The sequence below is a fragment of the Drosophila navojoa genome, chromosome 4, assembly GCF_054131105.1.
Source record: "Drosophila navojoa isolate 15081-1374.11 chromosome 4, UAZ_NAV_1.0, whole genome shotgun sequence".
NCBI lineage: Eukaryota > Metazoa > Arthropoda > Insecta > Diptera > Drosophilidae > Drosophila > Drosophila navojoa.
In genome coordinates, this window is record NC_142892.1 from 2,742,138 (window position 1) to 2,769,599 (window position 27,462).

General features: G+C 38.4%; 1 protein-coding gene across 1 annotated transcript; it reads right to left on the reverse strand.

Annotated features, from left to right (window-relative positions):
- Window positions 1-446: 446 nt before the first annotated feature.
- Window positions 447-27,295, reverse strand: GluRIB (Glutamate receptor IB). Its single transcript, XM_030383608.2, has 17 exons — window positions 27,132-27,295; window positions 25,698-26,101; window positions 25,128-25,280; window positions 24,339-24,466; window positions 23,696-23,825; window positions 13,905-14,158; window positions 13,636-13,800; window positions 10,704-11,030; window positions 10,433-10,534; window positions 9,762-10,002; window positions 9,571-9,665; window positions 9,294-9,461; window positions 5,360-5,474; window positions 2,928-3,406; window positions 2,098-2,342; window positions 1,542-1,974; window positions 447-955 (listed from the first exon to the last, which is right to left on the reverse strand). The coding sequence occupies exons 2-17, from the start codon at window positions 25,804-25,806 to the stop codon at window positions 851-853; spliced, it is 3,249 nt and encodes a 1,082-aa protein (XP_030239468.1). The 5' UTR covers window positions 25,807-26,101; window positions 27,132-27,295; the 3' UTR covers window positions 447-850.
- Between the last annotated feature and the right edge of the window lie 167 nt (window positions 27,296-27,462).

A 27,462-nucleotide genomic window follows, 5' to 3' on the forward strand; every position in this document is an offset into this window, starting at 1 on the left:
TAATATAACAATAATTAAATATATTGTAATATACATAATCATAATACTTGTAATAATAAATCAATGCATAATCATCGCCTTTATCACGCATGAATAAACACGACACGCGCTCAACTCTACCCCAATGTGTTGCCATAAATAATATGGCCTACTTTTGTGCGCCGCTGGCTTCACGCTTTGAGTAAAATTTATTAAAAAATGCTTTTTGCAGTTATTAAAAGAGAAACTATTCACATATATTTTCCATATATGTATAATATATGGAATGCTGTAATTGATATATTCAATTAAGGAATTTTCAATGCATATGAAGCCTTGAATTATTTATAATGAAATTTTGACAAGTTCGTAGAAATATTTTTCTAGTATTCTCTCTCTGTGTGCGCTCCCTGAATACATGATTTTCATTTTCATTTTTTTTGAATGCTACGTTTTTATAGACATAATTTTTCTTTTTCTTTTTTTTTTTCTGAGTACACTTAATGAGCTCCTTTTATATAATACTTATTTTTTTGGGTACTTATTAACTAGGGTTCGCTTAGTATTACATCTACTTCACTTACTTGTCATAAGGGTGGGCGTGCTGCGGATGCTTCTTTATGTCCGGCGAGTGACGCATTAGAGTCGCGTTCTGCCCGTTAACCGGCGAGAGGGTTATGCTGCCTTCATGGCTACCGCCACCCCCGACGCCGACGCCGCCGCTGCCATTGCCACCACTGGCCATGCCCATGCCGCCGCCGGCACAGCCAGCCATCATTTTCTCCGTCTCCTGGCGGCTATTCGCCATTATGCGTCGTATGGTGGGCGCGCAGGGTGTGCGTCAGAGACGCGACTCCTGCACATGCTCATGTCAAACCTGACCGTGTGCGTTCATGTGGAGCGCCTCGCCGCCATCGGCGGGCGCCCCCGACAGCTGGGCAGGTGGATAGTACTGCAAAGAAGTGCAATTGAGATACTGTGCGTCGGTTAGACATTATCGCTGACCACATAATTAAGCACATAAAACACAGCCCCAACAGCTCAAATTAAAAGCGCTATAGCTGCTAGGGGTTGACATGGCGATACCCTGTAATTTGTTTGCTATTGTTGTGAGAGTTACGTAATGTCTACGGTACATTCAATTTCATCATTTCGTAAGGCCCATTGTAAATTGCATGCAAATATCAATAATTAAAGCTTGATATATATCGATTACTCCGTACTGCAGAGCAATCTTATATAATCCGATATAGAAAAATGGATTGAGATGGATAATAAGTGTATTTTACTTATTATTTGATTTAATCTCTTATCCTAACTTTAATCCGATATTTATCGATAATGTATAAAAATCTTTCCTAATCCATTCAGGACCTAACTTTTTATAAACCCTCCACAAAAAGCAGCTAATCGAACAGGTTATACACATTTATCGATAGTTTTTATATAATTTTATCATTTGCTTCCCCAAAGTAGAAAAAGTCAACTGTAACCAGGCAGCGCGCACTTTCAACAATTACAGGGTATATAGAGAAAATAAACACATTGTGATATCAACTCACCCCCACGCGTCCATTGTCGTAGTCGCGGCTCGCCTGAATGGTCAATTTAGCCTTGGCATGCATTGTGTCGGTCAGTGTGTTCCTTTGATGTGTGGATGCCACGCCCACGCCGGGTACAGCGCTCGCCGGTCGCAATAACATCGAGCCGTTGCTCTTGGCCGCACTGCCACCAACGCCCCCAAGATTGCCGGCCGCACTGTTTGCCTTGTTGCGAAAGCAATACTCAATAATTGCGACGAATACGGAGACAAGCAGGCCACCAATCAGTATATAGAATATGCCAGCGACATTGCTCAGCGAGAGCTCATTGTGCGATGCCTCGCGATTGTCCTTGTTGGGATTACATTCGGTTTTATCGTACCACCATTTGTCGCGCAGCTTAATCAGCTCTCCATTCTCCTTGAGCGACAGCACAGCCAAATTGATGGGATCTCTGCAAATAGGTAACGATGATTTTTTTTCGTCATCAATGTTGGCTTGAATGTCGAGTCTAATAAATTCTGGGAGCATGATGCATCCCGATTCAGCATTTATACATATATGTACTTGGACTTACTTGAGGGCTGAGCCAAGGGGCGTGGCAATGCCAAATCCCTTTGTATCCATATTGGGACCCACTTTCATTGTGTCGCAGGGCTCTCGAGCATTTACATATTCATTTTTTGGCGACTCCACAAGCAGAGCGTATTTACCCTTGGAATTGCGCACTCGTCGAATGCCCTCGTCGTAGGTATTAACAAAGACATGCTTTCTCGAGTTCATATACTCCCACATTTTATTGTGCAGGCCAATGGGGGAGCGCTGCGGGAAGGAATGGAGCGAGTGTTTATTATAATTGTCGAGTATTTATAACAATTACAATGAATTTTGGAATATTAAAGGCCAATTTAACAGAAATATAAAGCAAGCACCGTATGATGTGGACTAGGCAATTAGGCAATTAATGTTTTACATCGTTTCGATATATATCGAAAAGTATAAGAGTATTTTAAGTATGCTAAAACTGTCTATTAAATGTCAATAAATCTATATTCAAGAAAAAGCTGTTGAGCTCAACAAATCATAAATTCTGCATTGTAATTTCAATCTCACTTCTATGTCTATTGTTATCGATAGGTATTGCAAGCTGCTAAACTTGAAAACATCAATTAATTAAAATCATAAATAACAAGATGCTAAACTAAATGTGTAATTATACATTTAACTATATAATCCTAATAGGTCTAAAATCACCTGTCATATGTTATCGATAACAAAGCTTGCTCAAACCACTTTTAAGCCTCAACACACCAAAATTAACTGCTCAATCCCTACACACTCGACTTTTTGCTCACATGAGCTGATAATTGCGAATTATCAAAAGTCAAAAAGTTCGTACAGACTTACCCTAAAAAAGTCCCAGGTGGAGCCGTGCAACAGTGTGCCGTATTGGACCTCCGTTTGCATGGCCAAGTCCTCCGGCGAATTGATGGGCGTAACCATGCGCTCAACGGTAAGAAAGGCAGCCAAATTTGCGGTATACGATGAGATAAGTATGAGCGTAAAAAAGAACCAGGATGCAGCTGCTATGCGACCCGACACAGAGCGAGGCGACAGATCGCAGCCCTGCTGCATGAAGGCGGACAACGAATACCAAAACGAATTCCAAATGCTAAACTCATTGACGGACGAGGCGCTGCCCGCTGTGCCAGATGCAAGGCCCATGTTGCCAGAGGCTGCAGCAGCAGCAGCAGATAGAGATGCCTGTAGAGCGGCAGACGTCTGGACGCCCGGTGTCGGTGGGCCGGGCGGCGGGGGTATGGGTGCGCCGCCAATGATGCCGGGTGGCTGCTGATTGGCAAGCTGTTCGTGATGTGCATGTGGATCTGTAAGCGAAGCAGATAGAAAGAAAGAGAGAGAGAGAGAGAGAGAGAGAGAGAGAGAGTGAGTGAAAACGGTGCAAAGTGAGTTTCAGCGGGGTAAAGTTTGTGAGTAGGCCACAAATTGTAACCGCAACAGTGCTGACAAGTAAGCAAACTATTATGCAGCTAAAGGCATGGCTCTTATTGATAATGCCTTAATTAGGAGATTTTACAGCTAGATTTTAGCTAGAATTTGCCTGAGAGTGCCTCAAGTAGCTAATTATTCCACTTAAACTATAAATTCCTTGATATTTTAGGCATTTTTAAATATAGCTAGTTTTATAGCTAGTTTTTTAGTTAATATTGGTTAGTTAAAAGAAACTTTGCCAAATCGCATTTAAAACTAGATTAGAAACTGTTTCACTCATAGAACAGATATGCCCAACTACATGCTCTACCCATTGCCCTTTTAGCCTTCGATTTGCCTCTCATAAATCAATCCATTTCTAGCTATTTTGTAATATATGCATATTATGCCAACACTGAGCCGCAGCACGCAAAACTATGCTGAACAAGTCAGTTGTCCTTATCGACAGACAGACGTAACATATCCTGCATACATATGTAGCACACACACACACACATCTAGGTTGTTCAACTGGCACTCGTGTTGGCTGTCCAACTGGCAACTGTCAATCATTTCGTTTGGCTTGACTTTTTGCGCCTGCTCTAATTGATATGCAATCAAGCGCATAGCCAAAGCTTCTACTGGCTTTGGCCTTCTGCGCTCATCCTCCTGCTGTCCACAGCTGTGGAGGCTCCTCTGGCATCTCTACCGCCAGCTGCTGTCATTTGCTTCAATTGCTGCCAGTGACGGCCTCTGACTAGTGAATGGCTTCAGGCATTCGGTCTGTCATATCTGAACATTTTCATGCACTCGCATTTCCAGTTTTTATTTTGCACTCGTCACTCTCCTATTACCTCCAGCTCCAGCTCCAGCTCCTGCTCCTGCTCCTGCTCCTCTTCTTCTACCTCTTTTTCTTCGTCATGTTCTATGTGGTTTTTATTTTGTATTTTTATTTTGCACTGTGTGTCTGTGTCTGGCAACACGTTGCTTGCATACAAAATGTTGTTTACTTTCCGCTAAAATTACATTAAGGATGTTTTGCAGGATGCCAATAGATTGTTATTGTCTGCCCCGGTCTCATATGTATGTGACCTACGCTCTCTCTGGATTTTGATTGCCAAAAACCAAATGCGAAACATCCAACCAGCCAGCCGGCAAACCAAATTGAATCACATAATTGAATTATACCGGAACATATGCAAAAAAAAACCAAGCCCCTCCAAGTTATGCAGCTGCTACAGTAATTTTTAAAGTCTCTTCACGAAAAAAAAAAAAACGCATAGCGCGTTTTTCCAGAGTTTCCCAGGCTTTTCCAGCTACCAGCTCATAAAATATCAATAAAAGTGTTGGAGGCGACGTACTTATATTTCGCTTATGTTGCCTTAAATTATTTAAATATTTTAATATCTTGTTTTTGGCTACTTGTAGTCCCTAAGCCACCCTATTTTACGACTTTACCAGAATAAATATTTAAAGATATTTCATACATCAGCTATATGTGAGCCATAGATATTTAGGCTAACCTATTTTATTGAAAGCTCTAAGAGAAAGTCGTAAGAGTTGGCAGCTTATTTATAGCTAAATTTTATAGCTAAATTTTGTCATAATTTTTACCTGCTTAACAACCAATGAAAACATCTAACTTCTTATCTAACATATCTGAAAATTTCTGTTTATAACCATCACAAAATATTTCAAATGAATGACGTCTTCAATCTCAACAGGCTGCTTAAAGCTACTTTCAGCTAATTTCCATTCCTATCTAACAACATCTCAAATTTCAAAGCACACACATACAAACATATATTCATATATACATATATATATATATATATATGGGTAATTCTTACCTGTTAGCTGGTTTTGTTGTAGCGGCTGCTGCACACGACGCCATTCATTGGGTGAGAAGCGTGAGACAAAGAAGAGCACGATGCTGACACCAATATAGCTGAAGATGACGCTCACCTGTTGGCGAAGCATAATAAAAACAACAAGAAAGAGAGAAGCGTGTGAGATGCAGATGGAGATATGATAGCTTTTACTTCTGCTTCAGCTGCAGACACCTGGTCTTCCTGCTTTTGCCTGCCTGCCTGCCAGGCTGCCAGCATGGCCTGCCTGCCCCATGCAGACTTTTAGCTACTACTGTATAATTTGGGCGAAAAAAACGAGAATTTTTCATTCAATTTTCTTTACTAATTGAAGCGGAAGCGGCAATGACTTCCCTAGAAAATGGCTGAACATTAGCTTAATGGGATGCAGTAGCAAGCGTATAAACAAGGTAGCACAGATGTTGGACTTGACTGACTAGCAGATGCCCTGCATTGTAAGTATTTTATATTATATTCCTTTTGAAATTAATTTGTAATCAATATCAATTGCATTAGCTTTTAGGAATTACATTTCATTTGCTAGTATATTCATATATTTACATATTACTAGTATTTTTTAGTATTTTTTATATTTCTTTGAAGTATCAAAAAACTTAATTTGAATTTTTTGTGGTAATCTATGCAAGCAAATATGTAACAAATATGACAGGTTTTGTAATTCCTGAGATTTATAATAAATATGCTCCACAACTTGCATATCTCTTGATCATAGCTTAAGAATGAGGTTAAAGTAGATCAAACAATACAAACATCATATAAATTGGAATTCTCTGTTTGCCTATGACAAGTGGATTCTTGATATTGATCAAGTATGTATCAAATTCGTTACGAATTTTGCTTTTATTTTCTTTTCGATTTCTAGGAAAATGCGATAAGCTTTAAAAAGTCCTGATAAAAAAGCAACAGCTATAGCCAAACAATTTGCCTCGTCCTTGAATTCTATTCCACGGAAATTTAACATAGGTATGTAAAATAAACTTGACTGTTAATAATTCTTAGGAATTTGTAAATATATTTAGACAAGCGTCAAAAGTTTTATGTTAAAAAAGAAAAGAAACAAAACAGAATTAATTTGTTAAGAAGACCTACTCATACATACATATATGAATGCATGGAAGTGTGTATGTGTGTGTAATATATTCTACTTTTTTTCCACATTCCAAATGGGTTACAGGGTATATAAACAAAGCCAGGTGCCGTTGGCTCCTGTCGAGGACTTCGACAGCCTGCCAGCTGTGCCCCCATGTTTGCCTGTCTGACTGCCAACTGTTGCCGTTGCCGTTGCCGTTGCCGTTACCGTTGCCGTTACCGTGGCTGTTGTTGTTGTTGTTGCTCATATTGTTGTCGTTGTCGTTATCAATGCTTCAATGGCTGCCACGGGGCGCGCCTTTTGTGCGCGCTGGCAAAAAAGAAAAAGGTGTCGTCGACGGCGTCGTCATAGTTGCTTTTATGAACACACACGCCCACACACACACACACACACACACACCCATCGAGACTGTAGGCCTGCTCATATGTGTATGTGTACAATGCGTCATTTAATTTATGATAAATTTTTTTTGTTCAAGTCTTTTATATTAGCTTGCTAACTTCAGCAGGCCTCGTCGAGCTTTTTAGCCTTTTTTTGGGGCCACCTTTTGCTCTTTGCCTTGCGCTCGAAGCAATTTGCATTTGTAATTCTTTGAGCTCATGTCAAAATAAGCGTAAGATTTCACAGCGCTGTTCACTGACTTTTATAAGCGTTTAATTTCGTACGCGTTTTTCTCTATGGTTTATTATATAAAGGATTTACTGCGCTGTCAACATTAGCGGCAAACGGTTTTAAGCTACAACATTTTTGGGGCTTAGCAGTCGCTGACTGTGGGGCTCAGAAAATGATATGTAGACGCGTACTTTTTTTTATGAATCATATAACTAAAAATGTTGATAATTTGTTATGATGCCGAAGGTTTATTATCTAGGAAGGGAACCTAAACTTGAGAAAAAGTTGAGCAATATAACATTTAAGCAAGCAACGCCGGGTATTAAACAGTTGACGAGTGGAAAGAGAAGAATTGCAGCTCTTGGTTGATTCAGTGGATTAACAGACGCTGATTAACAGCATAATATTCCTTACAATCCCTATCTAGCCCTCGCTTCCCTTGCTATACATAATTTCCACTTAAATCTCAATTTTAATATAGCATGTATATTAGGCATATTTATGAACTCTTTAGCCTTAATTTTGCATCCTATATTTCAGCTCAATTGAGTTATCGCTGTCATTAGATTAAAGAGCCAATTCGGCTCTGGCGAGTGTCCTGCGAGTCCTTCGCAACTCTTGTGCCTTTTCGCCGACTCCTATATCAACATCATCAGCTAAATGCTCATATAATTCTGATGGCTGGCCATTATTTAAACAAGCGTCGAGCGGCCAAAAACTTTTGGACTAGCGCCAAATTTAATACTTGACGTCGACGTAATTTTTGCTCGCAGCGCTTGTAGTTGTTGTTTATATAAATGTTTCAAAATAAAATAAAATAAAGCAACAAAAACAACAACAAAGGCGAACAGCACAGAGAGAAAGAGAAAAGAGAGTAAAAAAAAAAAGTTTGTCGTTTACTCTATTAAACTTTTCGGGAGCTTACGAGGTAGCAAGTTGAAGCCGAAAACCAAAGGAAATAAATATACAGAAAGTCCAAGTTGTGCCCGCAAAGTTTCGCACAGAAATAAAACAAGATGAACAAAAAATAAATGGAGGGTTGGCAGCGTAAAAATTACCAGGCAATGGCGCTAACGAAAATGAAAGAATTCCTTATATATATATAATATTTTTTTTTATTAAAAAATAAAAAAGGAAGCCCGGAAAAACAATACAAAAACAAAAAAATTATAAAAACTTTACTCATTTGTATGCAGCGCAAAATTTTGCATTATTTTGACTCGTTACCAAACGTCTGAAAAAAAAAAAAAATCAGAAAAACAATGCGCCGCACGTCTAGACGTGGATACAGTTAACAGTTATTTGGCTTATATGCCGGAATTAATCGCAATTGCTGCTGCTTAAGAGGACTTTTCGTAACAATCTTCTATATCAAGCAGCTTTTGTCTGTCAATCAGCTTAGAGTTGCGCTGCAAGTGGAAGGTAAGGCTGGCAGGAATGTCGCATAGCAGTGAGCTTTTGACAGCTGTGCATTGCAATTTGATCAATCCGAGTTGAGTGAACTGCTAATATAAGATAGTATAAGACTTTTTTCTGTCATTCAGCTTTTTGTCAGCTTAGACCTAAGAATTTATATCAATACGAATTCCAGCAGCTACTAATATAATATAAGAGGTTTCATAACAACCAGCTTTTGTCCGACGTAATTCTTAAATATAATAAACACGCACATTTCGTCCTACAATAAAAAACTCTTTAAAGCATATAAGACGAACTTAAGCTCTGATCAGTAGATACATGAAACACAAACAGACAGATCCAGTAATACAAGCCATCAATAATATTGATAAACTTCCATGGAATAACAAACTAAATAAATTTTTCTCTTTTCTAATATACTTGAGAAATATAAGAGTTGGCAGAAAGTTTCGCTCAAATACGAAGTCACGAAATTGTTTAAGTAAAATTCCTTGAGCAAACCCATTTCAGTTGCAAAACAAGTCGAAATATGTATGTATAAGTGCTGGCAACCAAGAGTCTAGGCTGTAACTAGGACACGACTAGACAAAGGGGACGAGGACGACTCTATGACATCTTGCAGCAGCAGCTCTGGCATGAGCCTTAGTCAAAGTTGCGTTCAAGCCAGTGGCTGGAACGTAAAGTTTCTAATCGAGCTGCTACTACACAGAGACTAGTAGTATATATATATATATATACATATACATATAGATAGAAAGAGCTACATATACGCACCCAAATTTCCTGTGATAAAGGATTCATGAAGCTGAACACGCCGGGCGTTTGCTTCACTGGCTTCTTAATCATAATGGAAATGCCCAGCGACATGAACGGCTTGCTAAAGTCGATGACACGTTCGCGTTCAGCGGTAATCGTCATGGCGGCAATGGCAATATCCGCTTCCTGCTCAAATGAGAGAGTGAAAGAGAAAGGGAGAGAGAGAGAGAGAGAGTTGCAGTTATAGCTAGCTGTCAGTCATATATACACTATATATATAGATATCAAGTCTCACCTTGCGCACCAGCTCGCCCACCATGCCATCCCAGCCTCCATGCACGGCCGGATTCTCAGAGCCGTAATTGCCATCCTTCACCAGGCGCAGTTCATCTACAAGAAACGTGTATTTAAACAGCTGCTATAAATATCTGTCTATATATGTATATATACGTGTGTGTATATCTGACAACATCTTTTTCAACTTACATTCAAGTCCCAGCTTCTTGGCCAGCAAGTCAGCCAGATCCTTGCAATAGCCCTCGAAACGTTCATTGCCATGCAGCTTCTCACCAAACGCCGGCTGCTTCATCATTATGTACGGCTCCTCCAGCACCGTCGTGACAATGTACGTGCGATTCTTTTCGAACTCCACATGCGGACGCAAGCGCACATATTTAGCATTCAACGGCTGCAGTCCCCCATTGTCATTCCACTCGGCAACTTTTACCTGTATAAATGAAAGCAAAAGAGAACGAATTTCCGCTTTTATTTAAGTAAAAGACAATGAACTTTATATTCATATTGTGCTGGCCTGTTTTATCCAAGCATTACCAAATTATACATATTCTCTTTTTTGTATTACTAATATTTTCCCTTGCCTAGCTTAAAGCATTAGATTTGAAGTATTCAAATACATATCACATCAACTGCGCAAAACTAATATACTCTCTCTTTAGTTCATTTCCTACAGCCGCTGGGTATTCAAACTTCAGCATGCCAAAAATAACAGCACTCGCAGCTGTCCTTTTCTAGCTGCGCTACATATATTAAAAACAAGCTGCAGGCAATCGCTGCTGGCGCTCTAACTAGCATTCCCGTTACATATGCCATTGTCTCTCCCACTCTCTTCCACTATCTCTATATATACCGTTACATACCATAGCGCTGTTGACGGTCATCTCGACAACGTGTAGGGTGTAATTGACTCGTCTGCCGTCGTCGTTGAATTTGATATCGCCGGTGAGCCCCTCGATTTCCACCTGTCAAAGCACACAGCAGCAACAACAACAACAAAAAGAGAAGACAGAAAAAAAAAATTAACCAAAATAAAGAAGAAATATGTGAGTGAGCGTCGCTTTTTAATTGCTTTGCCCTGCTTCATCATAATCAGCTTCGTCATTATGATCATGACATTGATGTCTAGCTCACCTTTCTCAAATAACGGGAAATTTTATCGCCATGCTCCCATGCATTCACCCAGCCCTTGGCTGTATTACAGTCCAAGGCACGCGGCGCGACACTGCCAAAGCCGCTGCTGGCGTCGCTGCCGCTGCCACCGTTGCTGTTGCTGCCGCCATTGTTGATGCCATTGGATCCATCGCCGGCAGTGGAGGCCGCTGCCTGGGCCTGGGCAACCATTAGCGTCTGACTGCGACGCTGCACATTGTTCCTGAATTGATCCGGTTTCTTGCGCAGAATTTTGTTGAACGCCTCCACGAGCACAAAGACCGCATCGTACATGAGCGCCGCTTGTGCCTGTGTATGAGTTGAAATCATTAACTCGGAGGTGGCAGAGGCCACTCATTTCATTTGCTGGCACTTAATGAGTGTATTACACGCTGTTTTTCACAATTTTCACCCCGTTATTTGTCAATGTTTAATCGAATCGAGAATTTTACGCGGCGCGGCGGTTCACTATAAAAAAATAACTGAACTTTTGGCGAGCGCCATTTTCACATGCAGAGTTGCATAGCCAACTTTTACAGATGGCTGTTAAATAGCAGTAGGAACTATCGTTAAATAATCTATCGAAACTACTCGATCGATATGTGTCGCTATAAAAAATACTATATAAAGAGAACTAACTAACTAGAATTATGCGAAATATTTTCAAATGCTAGTCAAAGCTTCATCTGAGCGACTATTTTTGACTCTACTCGATCATTTCTGCCATAATCAATTCTTAACAGCGCGCTGCAGCGTTTGATTGCTATCACGTGCAAAAGTAAATTTGTGCCAATAAGAAAATGTAATTTTCTAACGACTAGAAGAACTAGTTTTATATATTAAATAATAAAAATTAGTGATACAAAATATTAAAACTTGCGGGTAAACATATCGGATGAAATTACAGAATTTGTTGTCTCTGTTAACAGACGATCAAGGTACATGTCTGAAAACAATGTGGCAGCCTTGATCAGCATATTCTTATTAGTTGCGCGAAATTCGGTAAAATGGCGGGTGCACAGAAAATTTCGTGAAGTTTTTGCATTTTAATAAGTAGTTCGCGTATATCTAATTAAAAATCGGATCAAAACTAAATTTAACCGCAATGAAATTTATTATGTTAAGCTAAAACTTATATATGCTATATTAAATAGATAATCGGGCCGTGGAAATAGCTTAGCTCATATTTGTGTGAATGTGTGTGTGCGCAGTGCTGAGCACAAGTGTCAAAAATAATGAGCGCATATGAAAAAAGCATAAGAGTGAGCGAGAGAAAGAGCTACGAACAGCGAAAGAAACGAGCGCCAAATTTTCGTTTTCGCGGTATTTTGTATGCGTAATATTTTTTTTTCCTTTTTTTTCCGGTTGTCAAGTGTAACTAAAGTTTGCAAATAAGTGAGTGTAAATTCTCTTTCTTTGCATTTCAAATGCAAAATATGTTTAAGAGTTGCAAAGAAGGCTTTAATTATTGTAAAATTTCTATTGCATACATATATGCATATAAATGTATGTATGAATGTGTGTGCGAGCGAGAGCGCCAAGAAGCGCGAAATTTTCAGCTGCTTTAATGGCAATTTATGTGAGTGCAATTTTTTCTCCTTGATTGTTTTTTTAATAATTTTTTTGTGTGATGGCGAAAATGCGCTCAAAGGAAAGTGAATTTTTTTTTCCATAAATTTTTGTTGAAGTGAAGCATGTTAAATTCAGAAAAGTTTTAAATTTGTGCCTTTGCTTGTTCTATTTCTTTTTCGTGTTAAATGCTAAAAGGGAAACTGTGTTAAATGTGTAAAATGTGAGTAAAAGTTTATAATTTGTATAGCTCATAAGTAGTAAGGCTTAAAGCGTGCATGCATGAGTATGTGTGAGTGTGTGTGGGTGTGTGAGTAAAAGAGATTCGCACAAGTCAAATAAACAAATAAGCATTGTCAAAGAGAGCAACGGCAAAAAGGGATTGTCTGTGTATATATGTATATATGTGTATGTGTGTATGTAGAGCGTAACATTGAAGTCCCGAAGCAGAATACAAACTAACATTTAAGCGCCACAAAGTGAAATCTTTGTCAACAAGGATAATGCCAAGGAAATACAAATATAAACAGCACGCAAACTAAACCAACTGTCGAGTAGTTTACGGTGTGTGTGTGCGTATGCGTGTGACAAGGACAACGGCATACATATGCATGTGTAACTGCGCCTTTTGTGTGTGCCTTTGACTGAAAGTTGCTGCTGAACTATGTAAAAAGTGAAATCTGTCGCACATTTTGTGCTGTTTGTGTTGCTATTTGACTACACAGAGCATGAGTGCGAGCGAGCCAGTGCGAGAGGAACGGAGCAAAAAGTATGCTACGGTTACAGCAGTGTTCATCGTGATACGCCGTTACTGTGACTATGCATAGCAAAACTGATTTTAACTTAACAGTCACATGTAGATGTTAGCAGACTAGCTGTTATTAACAGTTTATATTATTAGCAATTGACGATTGATTGATACTGTTGTTTTATTAACAGAGTTAGACATCTTGCTGCGGCTGTTATTAAAAATTACCGATTCATTGCAACTGTTATGCTATTCACAGTCACGTCTAAAGTAGTATTGATGGTCATGTTTTAACAGTCAATTCTATATTGTCAATCTATTTATATTTTTTTGCCTCATTAGTAAAATAAAAAATATATATCAATTACATATAATAACTTTACAGTCACAGTTAAAACCATAGTCACAGTCACAGTCAGACCTAGTGAGAGGTCTAGCTCATCTCTATTCACATCGGTAAACATTAAATGCCAGCAAATATTTAACAGCTAGCAGCAATGACAATGCGTCCTCTGCAACTGCTTGCAGCTAGCGTCGCTCCCCTTCTCCATTTCCATCCTTCTCTTTTTTTCACTCTGTCTATTTATAGAGCCTTACCGAAATCGATTCACGGCCAGCACCGACACTAGTCTGTGGGTCGAGCCGCTTCCAGCTGTCATAGAAGTCGCGTACGAGACGACGATTTGTGTCCACAATGCGAAATCCGGTAATGTTAATGGCACCAAATTCGATTATCTCGCTTTCCCAGCGATCGTCCATGACCTGCCAAACGAAATCGATGCACAATGGATGAAAACTCTGCCACTGCCATGGCCATTGTCAAAGCCAGAAACTCTTGCAATGGCAGCGATAACTATCCTACTTACCAATCCACTCAATAGATAGTGATAGGTGCGACGACCCAAACGCAAATCTCGCACATGTTGTATCAGTATTTGCTTGGCCATTTCCGTTGGACAATCCAGGACGATGTGCTTGTTGGTAAAGCGTCCGATATGCTCCAGCGTATGCAGGAACTCAATGGCCATGCTGACATTCGAGATGCGCTTGACCAGCTCCACTTGAAAGGACTCGTTGCCCGGCTTCAGGCCCTGGTAGATTTGTTGCAGTCGCAGCAGACCTGCAATGGCAATGCACATGGAGATGTTAGCGAGGTTGGCAGGGCCCTAAGTGCGTTAATTAACAGTGGGCGCAGACAGTAAGCTGGAGGAGGAGGGGGCGATGGGACACACGTTACAGCTATTATCGCATTAGGTTGCAAATAGCAGCTATAACGATTAGCGTAGTGCTTAAGCTGTGGCTAATTGGATACTGATAGAAATTTGGGTCTGTGTATTTATCAATGGAATCTGTTCACAATTCCCTGAATCGAAATGTGATTCATACGACATACAGTAGGGCAAATAGAAAAATCGAATATTTTTTTATTGTTAACTTTTTGTTATGCTAAGTTACTCAATTTTGAGCGCTCATTGTTACAGTTTTAATTTATTAATATCCAAAATTCTTTTCGATTCTGGCATTCATTCTATAGAGGCCTTACTGTGCAACAGCTGCATTATATCTCACAGATAGTTTCTCATCGTTAGATAGCCATAGTCGAGTACACAGCCAACTCACAAATTGGGGCCTAGAGCAAAGCCACGTTGTATGCACCCCTTTTGCTGCACGCCCCTGGAATTATCATTGGCCGAGATTTGCATTTGTGTTTATTGAGTTATGTCTCTCTCTCTCTCTCTCTCTCTCTCTCTCTCTCTATTTGCTGTTGCTGCTGCTGCTGCTGTTGCTTTTGCTTTTGCTGCAACTAACTGCATGCTGCACACAACTTTCATTCGCACTTAAACAGATACGAAGGCCTCGAGGCAGCCGAAACTTGTCGATGGGGGACAGATAGGCGAGCTAGCTAGACGCACAGTCAGGCAGACAGACGGACATCCAGGCAGATAGCTGCACAGATGATTTGTATGACAGCTACGCACAAAAAAAATAGCCTCACCTCTGCTCCCAGTCCCCCCTCTCTCTCTGCTGACTCTCTCCCTCTATCTGCCTGTCTCTTTCACTGCAGCTTGAATGCGCCTTCAATTTATGTTTGCGGATAAAATGGGATTTGCTTTGGATTTTGCAATGGCACATGCCTCTGACTCTATTCCATTGAGCGTTACGGCTGACACGCCCATTGAGGCGGTGTGCCGATGCTCACGGCAAAAACACACACACACTCCCTCTCTCTCTCTCTCTCTCTCTCTTTCACTGACTCTATACATATCCAATTTGTTTGTTGTTTTGATTTACACTATATACATATATATCCTGTGCCAATGCCAATGGATGAAGCTGGCTTATACCCTGTATGGGGGAGAGCGGGGTATGATGTGCTGGCGGGCAATAACTTTTACAACGCGAAAAGTGCAAATTACAGGGTATATATTGGTAATATTTTCAAAGATCTGACCTAACATGATATTTTTGTCAGTTAATTCATACATTTGAAAACTTACAGAATATGCCAATATAGAGTATCCTTACTTATTTTCCGTATATATACAAAATTTAGTATACCCCATTTATATATTCATACATATACCATTTTGCAGGGTATCCATCACAAGTTTACCTAACTATTACTTTATATAGGATATCTGCTAGTCGATTTACTTCCGCTCAGGTTAATTCGTACTTCACCTCGACGAACCAAGTTTTTGCGCTTGTTTTTTTTAGTGCAATAAATTTTGCGCTTTGCCTTTATACAATTCTTAATTTGCCCACAGCACACACACCACAGAGAGAGTCCCACTTCTATCATCTATAGCCACTCCAAAGTCAATCGGCTTCTGCCCTGCACGCACCTGCTTCGCTCCTTTAGTTATTTCTTAGTCCTTACGCTTGGCTCGCCTTTGGTTCGAGTTTTTGGGCTTTTTGTGTTTTTCTGATTGAAATGTCCGTATATGGTTGGTGCTGCAGCCTTGGGGTATTATTTTTTGATGGGCGCAGCTGTGATTGTGTTGTTCCGTCCGTCCGTCCGTCCGTCCGTCCGTCCGTCCGTCCGTCCGTCTGTCCGTATGTTTGAACGCGTCGATTTCAGAAGATACAAGAGCTAGAGACTTCAACTTTTTTTTAAAATGTCCGTATATATCACGCGGATATCGAGTTTATCACTAAAAAACGATAACTCATTCCGATACTTTTTTATCGATAAAAAACCTTATCGAAGATCAGTTTAAAAATTATATCTCCTACATCTTTCAAGCTAGAGTCTCCAAATTTAAAATGTATATTAAGATGAATTTTATACAATTTCGGTTTTTGTTAAAATTTACCCCCCACCCCCAAATCCACCCCCTCACCCTAATCTTTGTGAAAGTCGTATATCAAATACTAGAGACTTGTGCTTCGGTATACACATACATTTAAACATTATGATTACGTTCTGAAAGTTTCATTACGATCGTACGTCTAGAAATTAAATTATTCAACAAATAAGTTCTCAAAATATTGCCAACACTGCAGCGCAACCCAAGCGCAATCGCCTGTATATGCGAGTGTGTGTGTGCGCGTGTGTTTGTTCGTATGCGTGTGTGTGTGTGTGCGTGTGTGTTTGCTAATTATTATTGAAATATAAGTTGCTTGTAGGGTTCAGGGGATCTCGTAGTCGAGCAGTCTCGACTAGAGCTTTCTTTCTTGTTCGATTTGAGATTTGTCGTTTGGATTTTCATGTGTGTGTGCGTGTCTGTGTGTGTGTGCATGCGTGTGTGTGCGAATATTGAGAGTGTAATTGAGTAGCGTACTGTGCGCTGGCAGCGGCTGTTGGGCTTTTGTTTTATTTCATTTTTGATATGAAAACATTTGCGACTGCCACACCCCCCTCGCCCAACGAAACTTCTCCGATTCGCTATAATATGTTTGTACCCGAATTGATGGCTCGAAATTGGCTTCGCTGTCTTGATTCTTATTTTTGTTTTATGCTTTGTTCTCATTGTTACTTTTGGCTTTTCTGCTTCTCTTGTGTTGTTTTTAGGGTATTCTCAATTTCTCATGAGGCGTGGAACATTTTGAAAAAGTCATCAGTAGAAATGGAATATATTTACAATTATATTAGAGAAGTTTCTTCTTTTTTTTTTTTTTGACTATATTAAGGGTATTCTCGCATTAGGTATATAATTTTTATTTTTTTTTTAAATTTTGTTTCTTCTTAAACTTTTATTTAAAGATATCAAATATTATAATTTTTAGATATACTATCATTTCTGCCTCTTATTAACTTTTATTTACTATTTCTTTATAAATACTTTAAGGGTATTTCATTTTCACTTTATCTTCGTTTTCTGCTTCTTCTTAAGTACTTTGGCCTGTGCGTATTTCCGTTTTGTGTTTATTGTTATTTTTTGTGGCCTGTGACCTGTCGCATTGTTTTATGTTCGTTGCTTTCTTAGTCTGCGTTCGCTTTTATTTATGTTGCGAATTTAATTTACAATCATATTTATTCTTTTTATGGCCATCTTGAAGCAAATTCAATTACTTTTCTTGATTTACCAAATTCACAATGCCAAATTCAATGATTTTTGGTCCTTTTAAAGCGAATATCTATTATAGATATACATCTCACACTCTCTCAGTCTCGGCTTCCGTTGCCTTATCTTGAGTGCGCCTACTGTGTGTGTGGCTATGCAAATGCAGCAGAGACTGTCATATCCTGGCTCTTGTTTATTTGCTGCTTGTCTATTTTCCACTCACATGCGAAAAGTAAACAAGACAATTTGTTATGTTAAACAAAAGTTAGTTTTGCGGAAATGAAGTTTTCCTCCCATCGGTAGTGACACTCAGACACACTCACACGCACACGCACACGCACGCACACGCACACACTTAGCTACAGCTAGGCTCTATAAAACACACTAACAAGCAAAACATTTGCTTACATATTTTATGCCCCAACAAATGAGAAAGATAATGGAATTATTATAAGCAAGTTTCTGTGCAGACACAATTCACCAGGCCTGAACTCTTAGCATATTTGAAATGTATATATATATGTACATATATGTATATTTGTACATATGTGTATGCATTCACATACATTTCTATATAATTAAGATAGCTTTGATGTATTTAATCTGGCAAATGCTGCAGATACTTTTACTTTTAATGCTGACTTTCTTAAATAAAGAGGGTATATAGGTTTTGCACAATGTCAAAGCGATTAAAGTAGTACGCATAATAGACTGAGGAGTAAAAAATATTCCTCTACAAAATTTTATGGCCAGAACTACATAATTTGACAGACTCTCTGAGACCTATACATACATATGTATATGCTTAAGCAATTTTAAGACTCAGAACGTGTACTCTGGGATCGGATACGTACGATTGCATTCACTCTTGCTTTGAATCCGTATATATAAGTTTTTATGAAAAGCTTTGCAATGCTTTCAATATAATTCACTGAAAATTTTAAATTAAAAAAAATTTAATGGTTACAAATCTAACAAAAATTTAATAAATTAAATAAGTAAGTGAAATGATGTGAATTATTTTCAATTTTTGTTTCATTCTATTTTATTCAATTTTCCTCAAGCTATAAATGTTTTTCAAGTATCACCTTTTCAATTTTGTTTTCTTTCTGTTTGTGTAGCCGTAGCAACCATCTAGCCATCTCGCCTAGAAACATAACGGTTTGAACCCCTTTTCATACACACACACACACACACATACACAGTTGAAAAGCGCAACTATCCTTAAAGAATATCTTAGATGTTTAACTCTTAAAGCGGAACAGTCCCCCTCCTCGACCGTTTGCAGCTTGGCTGCTTGTTATGGCCTTCACTTGTTCGCTGTTGTTGTTGTTGTGTGTTGTTATCAGAAACTTTGTTTGGTTTAATTACTTTGAAAGTATGGGCGTGGCAGTGGCAGTGGCTGAGCAGGTTTCGGCCTTATGCGCATATGTTCGCAATGGCTTTGCTGGCAGCAGGCGGCTTCAAAAATGTATCAAATAACATGAAAGTGAAATCGCTGTAAAAGCCCATTACGGTTAAATTAATGGCTAACAAGCTGGCTGGCAGTTTATGCCAGTCTTGACTTCTGATCGAATCCTTTCCACGCAGTTTATGCAAATTTTCTTCAGATTTTCGTTTTTTTCTCGATTTTTATTATTATATCATTTTTTAGGGACGAAGGACAATGCGTAAGCGCACGCATTTCCTTATTATTATTCATGATGTTGCCTGCAATCAGATTTGTTTCTGATTTTTATGCACTCGTTTCGAATGATGAGAATGGAATAGAAACTCGAGGGAAAATAACTGAATGGACTATAGGGTAAATGGGGTATATACGACTTAGGAGTCTGTATACGTGAACAAAATATTTAGTTTTATGATGATGTATTTGAAGTATTCTACTTGGCTATAGATTTTTATTATCAAATCATTTTCAAACAAGCCATCATACACAGTCTACGCGGCAGTCCGTCTACAGGGTATTCAAATGGAATTGCATTGATTTGATTTTGCGGCCTTCTCTAATATTTAAAAGCAATCAAAGCCAATCATTGACAATCAATCGATAAATAAGCGCATTTGCATAAATCTGCACTTGTCTACGGATTTGATTAGCCATCCAGTTTTAAGGATTTAAGCAAGGATTTTTAGTACCTGTTGTTCTGTCCGGATGTTTAATAAAATATTTATAAAGACAGGCAAAGAGAGAAGAGAAACGAATCGAGAGACAGAGAGATAGAGAGAGTGAGAGTAGAACTCATTATTCGACCGGCAGATGAGCTGGCAAAAATGTCCTCTGTATCCTTTGCTAACCAGGCGATAAATGCAAATGCCTCTCGACTCTGGTGCTCTGTCTCTGTGGCCTGCGTAATAAATTTTCGTAACAACAATGAGTTGAAATGCCTACGCTTGGACAGGAGTCATTCTTTCAATACGACCTCCTGCTGCTGATGCTGTCCCTGCGTAAAGGCAACATGAGAATAATACATACGCATAGACACACACATACATATATTATGAGACAGTGTGCTGAAAAATAAGTGAGACATTTACTTTCATTACAGACACTTGATTGTGTTCATTCAATATCAACTCAGCTTACAAATACATATATACATACATATATAGTTAGTATGTATGTATATGCAGCTTTTTCTTTGATTTGGCTTTTTTGTATTTTGTATTCAAATAACAGAAGCTGTGTAATATTAGATAAATAATATATTTCATTTTCATTCCTCACACGAAATGTGAATACAAAATGACAGAAATATATATATTTGTAAAAGAAAAAAATTTGTTGTGGGCTGAAATTGAAGTCTATGGAACGTAAATGAAACTTTATTGAAATCTGAATAAATTTGGCTAGTTTAAATTTTTCAGCAAAGTTTCTTGAATGTTTATGAATTTTTATTTATTGAGTAATTTAATTGTAATATTGAAAGTGTATGCAAATTGTTTATTGTTTAGTATGGGCAGAGACTGTGCAACATAAAATATGGCAACGATTTAACATAGCTGAACTTAAAGATTCTGTCTTTATTAAACTGAGTTCTGACTTCTTCGAAAAACTTAAATTTGTATTATTATTACTATTTTCTTCGCATTATATATTATTTAATTTCCAAATTAAATGTGAGAGTAGCAAGAACAAGCATTAAGCAATAAACCAAACAAAAATATCTCTAGAGAGCACTGCCGTTTGGGGAATATATTCTTGTCCCACTAGTAGCTGCGGGCACAACATGCGCCAGCTCTCCATGGATTCGTAGACTTACAATGCGAAAGCCATAATCTTATAGCCCCAAAATTAAAATGGGTGTACGCCAATTTCGCAAGTCGAAGTCGTAAATACAAGCGACAATAAACCCATAAGCTGGCAGGCATATACGCATGAATTAGGGCGCGATGCGCGATGCCCCCCAAAAAAATAGAAATGGGAAAAAAGAAAGACAAAAAAAAAAAAAAATATATATATATATATATATATAGAAAATATTGTGGGTGAACTACCATATAGTGACTATTAGTATTTGTTGTTGTTGTTGTTGTGGTGATTGCTTTAGCGCTGCCAATAGCCATAAATAGGTTTTTTGTTTTTGTTTTTGCTATTCCTTGGGCTGGGAGGGTCACTAGGCGAAAAATGTTTCTCCAATTTCTGTGTAATAAACTCGTTTTGCGTGGCACAAATAAACATTCACACACACACACACTAGCATACACAAAAGAGGCAGAATAGGAAGAAGAAGAAGAAGAGAATCTCGTATAAGAACAGTTGCCAGCGCTCCACACATGCCGCACAGATGCGAGCCAGGCCAAAAACAAAAGCCGTTAACTTGCTACGTCGTTACGTGCCAAGTAGCCAGCCGCTGAGCATATTCCAATACCCTGCTTGAATCCGTTCTCTATGCTGGCAGCCTGTGTAAACATGCCCATAAACTGAAGAGCTACAATTATAGTGGAAGGCACACAAAAAAAAAAAAATTGAGAAAAAAGAAGAGAGGCGTTGCCTTTGGCCCGACCAGACGAAATCTCAATTTTGAGACAAATACTAACATAATATATATACAAAAGCTATAAGTTAACAGTAATATTTTAAGATATATATATGTACAATATATACACATATATGTAGCTCTACTTTTACTTCCTCAGATTCTCCTACTTTCGCTATGTCTTCTATTTAGGAAGCAAATTCTGATCAATATTCCCACAAATTTCATAGGAGTACCATCGATCGAGTGTCATATCATTCAGCTTTTGTCATGCAGCCTCAGAGCATTTAGCTTCTACCAAAAGTTCGCTAGAGGAATTAAATTAGGAACATTTATATTTCTGTGAATCATGATTATGTTTTCTATTTCATGAGCAATGAGGATACATTTTTTTACAAGCTTCATAATATGCAGCCTTTGGTATTGATGTACTTTGCATTGAGTCTTGTAGCATTCAGCTTTTGTCAAGCAGCTGCCCTAACTCAAGTTTTAAGATTCACATTCACTAAAAGAGTTGAGCACGATTTCCTAATTATACAAAGAGCTATGTCTTCTATTTAGGGAGCAAATTCTGATCAATATTCCCACAAATTTCATAGATGTACCATCCATCGAGTGTCATATCATTCAGCTTCTGTCATGCAGCCTCAGAGCATTTCTTCTGCCATAAATTCGGTCGAAGATATAAACTAAGAGCAAATATACATTATATACATACATCATTTATATTTCTGTGAATCATAAATATGTTTTCCATTTCATGGGCAATGAATTCATATTATTGTGGCTGGTCTTAATGTACCTTACATATAGTCTTGTAGCATTCAGCTTTTGTCATGCAGCTGCCCTAACCAAGTTTCAAGTTTTGATTTTTTTTTTTGTGACAATCTACATTTCAGTTTCAGTTTCAGAGGCATTAATGGGGCTATGCTTTTTCCTGAACGAGCAAATTAGATTAATATTTCCTCAAGTTTCATTAATGCACCTTCCATCGAATCTCGTATCATTTAGCTTTTGTCATGCAGCTGCATTAACTACATGTTTGGGATTTCAGGGGATTGCGTAGTCGAGCAGTCTCGACTAGTTTTTTTTTACTTATTTCTATTTTCTCTGTGTGCTTTGTTAGTCATCCATCGAGTGTTTTAATACGCAAATATTTGCTTGGCAAACAATCGAAATCTCAAGTTCTTTTTATGTTTTTTTTGACAGTCTGGGGTGCCATAAATGAATATTCATATAGATATTCATGTCTCACACCTGTGCCAGATTTCATGACTGTTTGTTATGCTTGAAATTTGATTGAGTGCGAATCCTAAACTATGGCAGCCTATTCAAACAACTTAAAACAAACAAAACGCATTGAAGCGCACAGAAATATCCCAGACGGGGCGAAAGAGAAAGAGTGAGAATGGAAAGAGAAGGCCAGACCGAGAGAAATTGGTAGATATAGACAGTGAATGAACGTTAACACTCGCTGTGGTTAAATTGATTGAGTGCCATAAAAAAAGATTTTCACGTGGCATTCATTAATAATAATAATGCAGACGTCCAGTTGACCAAGCAGCATTGTCTGCCATCGTCTGGCTCGGTCTGTCACTCTATCAACAATATCTATATAAAACCGTAGTCCGTCTGCCCGTCTGTCCTTCAGCCTGTATATATATGTTTATCCCAGAGCCATATAAGCCAATTGGCTGTCAGTGCAGACGGCTGTGTCATTAAGTTTTATTTATAAACTGGCTAAATGGAAAATCCTCGCAAAAACTTATTACAAAGCAAATTGAGCGATATAACGAGCGTGAGTAGAGGAAAGTAAGAGACTGAAAGAGAGAGAGAGAGAGAGAGACTGCTTGCATGAAACTCAGCTTTCGTAATGAAAGATGATTGACTCCCTTGAGCATGGCCGGAAAACCGGGCAAAGCCCACTTGTAGCTCAATCTCACACTATATTAGTTATGCATACACTCAAAGAAAATTCGATAAAGTTGTCCAATTAGAGAAAAGCTAAAGGAAATAGGGTACAACTCTTAAAATCAGTCATATATTATAAATATTAATGCTTAAAATATTATTAAATATATCTTCAAAATCCTTATACACCATCTTTTTTTCTAGTGTAGGCAAATATAAAGGTATATGAAATATCTGTATATGGTTTATTGTACTCACCATCGTGGGAATCATAGAGATAAATTATTTTGCGCCAGCCATAAAACTGTATTGTATCAATGATTGCCTGATGGTAATCCGGGCGCATGCTGAGGGCAAAGTCCAGGAAGCCAGACGATGGCGTAAGCACCTAAAAACGCGCAAATTATGGAAAACAGCGGTCATATACATATACATAAAGAAAGAGATAGATGTGTACGTGTGCGTGTGCGTGCGCGTGTGAATGTGTGTGTGAGAGTGAGCGGGATGGCATGGCAAGTTAGTAAACATGAATCATTATTGAGTCCTGTTTGGCGTGGCCCATTGTTTCGTTTGGCTCGTTTTGGGCATTTGGCTCACTGATTTATAGAGCTTGTTTGCTTATAAATTTTTAAAGAGCGCCATAGAGAGCATCATTAGGGCAAAAAAGAGACTCTGAGCCTGGTATATTTATGATTATGATTTGGAAGCCCCTCATAAATTGTGCGTTTGTGTTTGGTTTGGTTGTTTTTGTTTTGTTTCTGAAAAGTTTTTGCATACGATTTCAAGGTTAGCAATTTAAGGACAGACAGTCCACGTTGCGTATGATTAATATTTCATATTAAAATAGACAAACCGGCAAACCGTTGCACTTTAATATTTATTAGGCCTTAACGCTGCTTACCTTCTCCGGAAACCAGGGCGTCACAAAGGGCATCTGAAACGTATTCGAGTAGGAGTGTAGCGTATCAAAGGAGTCGGGCGAAACGGCGCCCAGCATGGAGTAAACGCCCCGTGAGAACTGATTACAAACTGTGTGGGAATAGATATAAAATACCTGTTAAATATATAGTTAAACTTTAATTTTCCCTTGCTGTAAAAACTATGCCAAAAATTAGTTTCTGATGAGATTTTATTTGCGTTTTAACTAGTTTCCGACAAACTGTTTACAAATTGAGTTGCCTTTTGATGGGCGGTTATCTACGTGCTACACTCATAATATATTAAAATGTTTGTGGGAAAGTAGTTTTCGAAAGTATTTAAATGCTTCATAAGCAGTAACAATTGAGGTATGTGAAATAATTTATGAATTAAGAGAGGGAAAATATAGATAAAGCTTATATTTCAATGAATTTTATTTTTTTTTTTTTAATTTTAATTTGAAAAAAAAAAATTAATTCTTGATTTGAATTATAAATTTTGATTTAATTGTATAAAAAATTTAAAAAAAAATTTGATTTATTTTAATGTAAATAAATTCATTAATTAAAATAAATTAAAATATATACAAATTACTTATAAAATTTTAAATAATTAGATATTATGAAATAAATTATCTAAGTCCTTAAATCTAGCTAAAAATTGAGTCAAAATTCTAGCCGAAATTTACGAAAATCTCATACATTCCACTCTTAGCTTTCAAACTCATATGAGCACACAAAATTACAGGGTATATGTGTAGTAGGCTACTCACTCAGTCGTGACAATTTGAAGGCATCCGCCGTATTGATGACATCGACATACGCCTGTAGCTCGAAGCGACGCGAGGAGACATTCAGATTATGATTGAGCATGGCGTATTTAAAGGCCGATTGCACCTCGTCCGTGCCCTGTTCGAAGATTGCACCTGTTGCCGAGCAAAATAACAGAGAGAAAGCTCAGTAAGAACATGTTTTCTAGCCAATGGCCAACAGTTGAAAATTGTCAATTAGGTAAGGGGGCAAGAGCACTTTAAACTTTGTAATTGGTTTTGCGCTTGAATTTTATTTGTGCAAAAAAAAAACTTGGCAGGCTTCGTTAGCTGCCTTGGTTGCTGTTGCTGTCCCTGTCTAGGCCAATTTGGAGAAAATGTTGTGCAAGTTAATAAGCGTTTGCCGTTTCAGTTTGCACAAATGGCCCACAAGGCAAGCTAAAGCTTTGCTGCTTTTTGGGCTTGCAACTGCAACAGGCAGCAAGTTCGAGCTGTACTAACAGAACGTGCCCATCAATTACCAATTGGTTTTAAGTTACCTACCCACTGCAGCACCCAGATTCATCCACTTACCTAACGGTATTTTCTCGGTTAACGATGGCTGACCATTGACCGTTGTACATATTAGCCAGAAGGCAAAGCAGGGCCAAAGCCAGTTGTTGGATTCCTTGTTAATGTGCATTCTGTTATTGCTTTGGTTGGGGTTGTTGTTGTTGTTGCTGTTCTTATTGTTGTTGTTGTTGCTGCTGCTGCTCTGATGGTTGTTGTAGTCGTGATTGTTGTTTACTTCAATTATTTGTTGATTTTGGCTGCCGTTGACGGCATTTTGAGTATTTTTGTTGCACTCACTCAGTTGGGCATTTGCATTATTTGTTTGCTTTTATTTTCACTCTGTTGACAATTAGCAATCGATCGATGTGGGCTTAGTGCAACATTTTAATAATAATATTGACATTGATGTTAATTGTTGTTGAGCTCTAAAAATATGAAAATAGAGATTGAGCACAGATTTTATTTAGGGGATTATTGTTTATTTTCATTAAATAAGCGTTCTTAATATTTTTGTGTTTGTCAAATATTGATTTGATTATGTGTTTGATTAGATATTATTTGATTTTATTTGACTAGCTCGAAATGAAAAGACTGCTAATAATACAATTTATTAAATATATATATTTAGATCAATCCGATGAAGCAATTAATTTCTATAATAATAATAATCGTCTATAATAACGATAAAAAATTATATTTATATTTAATATTGCCTGTGTGGCATCTCAGAATTTGGCAACGTTTCACATCTGAAGCTTGCTTTATGATGTCTCTATAGATAGACATGTAAACATACTAGTATGTCTTCAAATATAGCTAAATAATGTATAAATAGCATACTTATGAACCGTAAGTCCTTTTAACATTAACATTGGAAAATATTTAAGCCCTCCTGCTCTCAACATTCTATTGATTTCTCGTTTGGGGCTTATTTCGGATACATTTGCTCCATTTATTGCGCCTTAACTTGATTGCCCGGCTTTGGCATACATTTTAAGCTGCTTAATTTGAATTTATTTTCTATGTGAGCTGTCTGCACACACAAACACACCAACACACACACAGAGAGAATTTCACGCTGTCACGCTTCATGCAGCACGTGTCGTTGGCACCCTCTGCTAGCCATTGCCGAGGCAGCGCTCCTATCCATTTCACTCTGCTCAGATGCTCACATTTATGAGAGCCCATTGTCAAAACCCGTCCGCCCACTGTCAAATGCGCCCCCCACGCCCGAACTCTCTAGACTCAAGCCATGTCCAAGTTTGTTCGCGGCATTGCATTTGTATGTGTAGCACTCGCTATCTCTACTTCCCTCCCTCTCCTTCTCTCACTCTCTCTAGCTGTGTGTGTGTGTGCGTGTTTGCTTAGTGAACTGTATGTAAATATACACACACCCATGCACACACACACATGCATGCGGCTATCTGGCAGCGCTGCCTCAATCCTCTGGCCTACCTGGCAAGCCTCTGTCAATGCTGCGCTCAGGTGTGTTGCCCTTAAAGCGATTCTCATTGTTGTCGTTGTTGCACTGATAGTTAGTATGTCAACTCGTAGCCTTATTGTGTGTCTTGGGCGTGTGTGTGTCCTGTCGTTATCCTTAGGGCTGACTGCCTGTTTTTCTGCTGATTTTGCGCTTACTTTAAATGTCCTTCGTTTCGCCCATTTTTTTTGTTCTTTCCACTTTTAATTATTTAAAACGTTTGACCAGCTGCTAGAATCAGCTTTTAATATGCACTAAACTCTTTTTATACACTTAAATACGGTCACACTTGTGTTTCTTTTTTCG

Coding starts and splice junctions, on each gene's coding strand:
- GluRIB (XM_030383608.2), bottom strand. CDS start 25,806: ATGCACATTAACAAGGAATCCAACAACTGGCTTTGGCCCTGCTTTGCC. Junction 5,475..9,293: donor CTTTATCACAGGAAATTTGG/GTGCGTATATGT, acceptor CTTCGCCAACAG/GTGAGCGTCATCTTCAGCTA. Junction 3,407..5,359: donor ACAACAAAACCAGCTAACAG/GTAAGAATTACC, acceptor CTTCGCTTACAG/ATCCACATGCACATCACGAA.